A 4,337-nucleotide genomic window follows, 5' to 3' on the forward strand; every position below is an offset into this window, starting at 1 on the left:
ATGGTTCAACGAAACAGGTTTGTGTTCAACCAGGTCAAGCGCGAGTTCGGCACCAGTTCCCCCAGTGCCCCGCTTAAGAAATTCCCTTCCTCCACCCACGGGGTTGAAACGGAGGACAGAGGACAGTTTGCACAAACACAAGTGTGGTGTGAGTTTAATAAAATCAGTCCCTGTGCATCCAGGCAATGCGCCGAGGGCACAGCAATGTTCAAATATAAAAATAAAAAGTCATATAAAAATAAAGACACAAATGACAATGAATCTGTCTGTTTCGGAGCTGCAATCCCCAGCTCTCCCACTAGATGGCGCCACCGCACCACTGGTGAACGGGAGTTTCAGCGGCCCCCTTGCTGTTCAGTCGGCGAATTGGCGCGCATGCGCAGTACACCCCTGGGTTTTGTCCACGATAAAAAGGGGTTACCGGCTGCAATTTGCTGTAAAACCACCACGTTTCAGCAAAATTCTAATGTCAACAGCAGAAGGGGCCTCGGCTCAGGTTTTAGAAGAGGAAATAAACTCTTTATTGAGCAAAAGAGCCATTCGGGTGGTACCACCGGAGCACAGCCATCAGGGGTTTTACTCCCGGTATTTTCTCATCCCGAAACGAGGGGGGGGTCTCCGTCCCATCTTAGATTTGCGGAGCCTCAACAGACACCTCAGGACGTACAAGTTCAAAATGCTCACACTCAAAACACTGTGTCAATTTATTCGTCCAAACGACTGGTGTACATCAGTAGATCTGAAGGACGCTTACTTTCACATAAGCATTTACCCAGCGCACAGAAAATTTCTCAGGTTTGCCTATCAAGGCACAGCCTACAAGTTTTTGACGGTTCCATTCGGGCTCTCTTTAGCACCGAGGGTGTTCAGCAAATGTGTCGAGGCAGCGCTCACGCCGTTAAGAGTAGCGGGTCTCAGAGTGACAGCTTATTTAGACGATTTGCTCCTTTGTGCCCCGTCACGAGTACAGGCGGAGAGGGATACGGAAAAGCTCGTGTCTCATTTAGTGAATTTAGGCTTCAACATAAACGAGGCAAAGAGCTGCTTAGTACCCACACAAGAGATAATTTACTTAGGGCTCAGACTGAACTCAGCCCGGTATCTGGCTTTTCTATCGGAGGAACGAATCAAATCGATTCGCGGTTGCCTTGCCCTATTTCAGAAGGGGAACAAGGTGTCATTCAGACTGTGTTTACGCCTTCTGGGGCTTATGGCCTCTACGATATCAGTCGTTCCGCTGGGATTGCTGCGAATGAGGGAGTTTCAGCACTGGATAGCGGCGCAGCGCTTGTGCCCGAAACGTCACCTCAACCGCAGGGTGGTAGTGTCGTCACAGTGCATGGATGCCCTCCGTTACTGGAGACAACGCTCTTTTCTCGAGTCGGGAACCCCGTTAGGGACGGTCTCACAGAGGAAAGTGGTGACGACGGACGCATCTCTGTGGGGTTGGGGTGCAGTGTACGAGGGCAGAGCAATAAATGGAAAATGGCCCGACACGCTCCAGAGCGCGCACATCAACTTTCTGGAACTATTAACAGTTTACCTTGCACTAAAACATTTTGTGCGGTTCCTAAGAAACCACCACGTTCTGATCAGATCGGACAACACAACGGCGGTGGCATACATAAATCGCCAGGGGGGCACTCGGTCTGCTCAGCTTCATTATCTAGCACAGAAGCTGATCGTTTGGGGGACGAAGCATTTTCGTTCACTACGGGCGACACATGTCCCAGGGATATTGAATGCGGGGGCGGACCTTCTGTCCAGAGGGAATCCCCTGTACGGGGAATGGACTCTCCACCCGGAGGTGGTGAGTCAGCTGTGGCTGAGGTTCGGCCGAGCTGCCGTAGATCTCTTCGCCTCGCACGAAAACACTCATTGCCCTCTATACTTCTCTCTAGCAAGAGAAGGTGCACCTATGGGTGTGGATGCTCTAGCACACCCGTGGCCAAAAGCTCTGTTGTACGCGTTCCCCCCACTGAGCCTGATTGTGCCAACTCTAAGAAGGATAAGAGAGCACGGACATTCGGTAATTCTGATCGCTCCACGCTGGCCAGGCAGGATCTGGCTGGCGGAGATAATGCAGTTGCTATGCGACCAGCCGTGGCCTCTCCCGCTGCGCAGGGACCTTCTGTCACAAGCGCGAGGAGAGATTTTCCATCCTGCCCCAGACAAAATAGCTCTTTGGGCTTGGCACGTGAAAGGTTAAACTTAAGTGCCACCGGATTGTCGCCGGCGGTTATTGAGACGATTCAGAGCGCACGGGCGGCGTCAACGCGCTCTGTGTATGATAAGAAATGGAACGTTTTTGAGCGCTGGTGCGCTCTCAGGAATACGGTTCCTTTTATTTGCTCGTTGGCAGACGTGTTGTGTTTCCTGCAAGATCTTTTAGACAAGGGCAGATCTTTTTCTACGATAAAGGTATACCTAGCCGCAATTTCGGCGTGTCATGTGGGTTTCGACCGGAATACGGTTGGTCAGCACCCGTTAATAAGCAGGTTTATGAGAGGTGCAAGGCGTTTGAAAAGGGTTGTGAAGCCCTTGATTCCGCCGTGGGACCTATCAGTGGTTCTGAATGCATTATCTCAGCCCCCTTTCGAGCCTTTAGAGGATATTGATTTAAAGTTCCTTTCGCTAAAGGTGGCTTTATTGTTGGCTCTCTCAACGGCAAAGCGTGTTAGTGAACTTCATGGTTTGTCTGTTCATAGCTCTTGTATGGTGTTTGCTACAGATCTCTCTAGAGTGACTTTTAAAACAAATCCAGCGTTTATACCTAAAGTGAGCGAGTCAGCTCTCGCGTGTAAACAAGTGGATTTAATGACTTTTCACCCGCCGCCTTTTTCCTCACCAGAAGAAGAGCGACTTCATTGCTTGTGCCCAGTTCGTGCATTAAGTTGCTATGTGAACAGAACTAGGGCGATAAGGAAGAATAATCAGATATTTGTTTCATGGGCTGACACTCACAAAGGGAAACCTATTTCTCGTCAGCGCTTGTCTCACTGGGTGGTAGAAGCTATTATATTAAGTTATAATAGCAGAGGTCTTACTCCCCCAGCGGGGTTGAGAGCTCATTCTACCAGAGGTATGGCCACTTCTTGGGCACTTTTTAAAGGTGTCTCAGTTCAGGACATATGTGCGGCAGCAAGTTGGGCTTCGCCTCACACGTTTGTTCGATTTTATAGACTAGACGTCACAGAGCCATCGCTGGCTCATTCTGTCTTAAGTGTGTAAAATTTGGCCATAATATGAGTATGCTATTAGGAAGGTAGCTGCTCAAATGACTTTAAGTTAAGTTGCATAATCACGGGTTGGTTGACAAGCCTGCTTCGGACAGCATATCTGCAATACGGGAGTTGTCTATATCCCATAGTGAGATACCGAGCGAATGTTTGAAAGAGAACGTTAGGTTACTTACGTAACCCCGGTTCTCTGATAACATGAGTGAGGTATCTCACCACACCACCCTCCTTGCAGTAGCTACACGGAGAAGAGATATGCTGAGAATGAAGTAAGGTACCAAAGGCAGTGATATTTAAGGTGGGGAGGCGGGACTCCAGCATCACTGCCGTGATTGGTCTGTCAACCGACAGACGTGGTGTGATTGGTGCTTCCATGATCTGTCACGCCAGAGGCGTTCCCATAGTGAGATACCTCACTCATGTTATCAGAGAACCGGGGTTACGTAAGTAACCTAACGTTTTCTTCAAATGCAAAATTGTATAAAGGTTACAAAGGTTCACAATGAACCAGTGTTATCCAACGCCTTGCTTAGGCATTATTCATCTCCAGTCCCAGGCCGTCTGAGTGAACTGCTAAAAGTTACTAACTCAAGTTATATGCTAATATGCATAACACAATGCAGATTTACACCAGCCAAAGGTTGTCAGGATAACTCCATAGTAGTTGTATGGGACCACCTCTCGTCAAACTTTTATGACCCCCTCCCCCACCCGGTGACAGTTGCTGTCTGACAGGTCGTGTTTTATGACCCCTTTGACAGGGGGCGGGACCATCAATCAAAATCTGTACAAGTTGTCAACTTTAGACAGAAAGTATTTAATGGTTTTATGGCCGGTCATTTAGAGTGATTGTTTTTCCTGAGTGTGTTTTATGTCACGCGTATGCTGTCATTAAACATGACAGGTTGTGTTTGTGACATTTGCTGTTTATTGACATTTGATGTCAGCTCTCAACCATCCTCCCTCCTTTGCTCGCCCGTGCGCTTCGCAATACTGTGTGTCACACCGCGGGTGTGTTGTTGAATCTAAAGTTTTGCAACAGCATAAGTTTATTTAAAGGCAATCACGAATCATATATATATATATATATATATATAT

General features: G+C 48.2%; 1 protein-coding gene across 1 annotated transcript; it reads left to right on the forward strand.

The window, feature by feature from the left end:
- LOC135770224 (uncharacterized) lies at positions 1-3,401 on the forward strand. Its single transcript, XM_065279955.2, has one exon. The coding sequence runs from the start codon at positions 1-3 to the stop codon at positions 3,229-3,231; it is 3,231 nt and encodes a 1,076-aa protein (XP_065136027.1). The 3' UTR covers positions 3,232-3,401.
- The last annotated feature ends 936 nt before the right edge of the window (positions 3,402-4,337 follow it).

This window comes from Paramisgurnus dabryanus, chromosome 8 (genome assembly GCF_030506205.2).
Source record: "Paramisgurnus dabryanus chromosome 8, PD_genome_1.1, whole genome shotgun sequence".
Classification (NCBI taxonomy): domain Eukaryota; kingdom Metazoa; phylum Chordata; class Actinopteri; order Cypriniformes; family Cobitidae; genus Paramisgurnus; species Paramisgurnus dabryanus.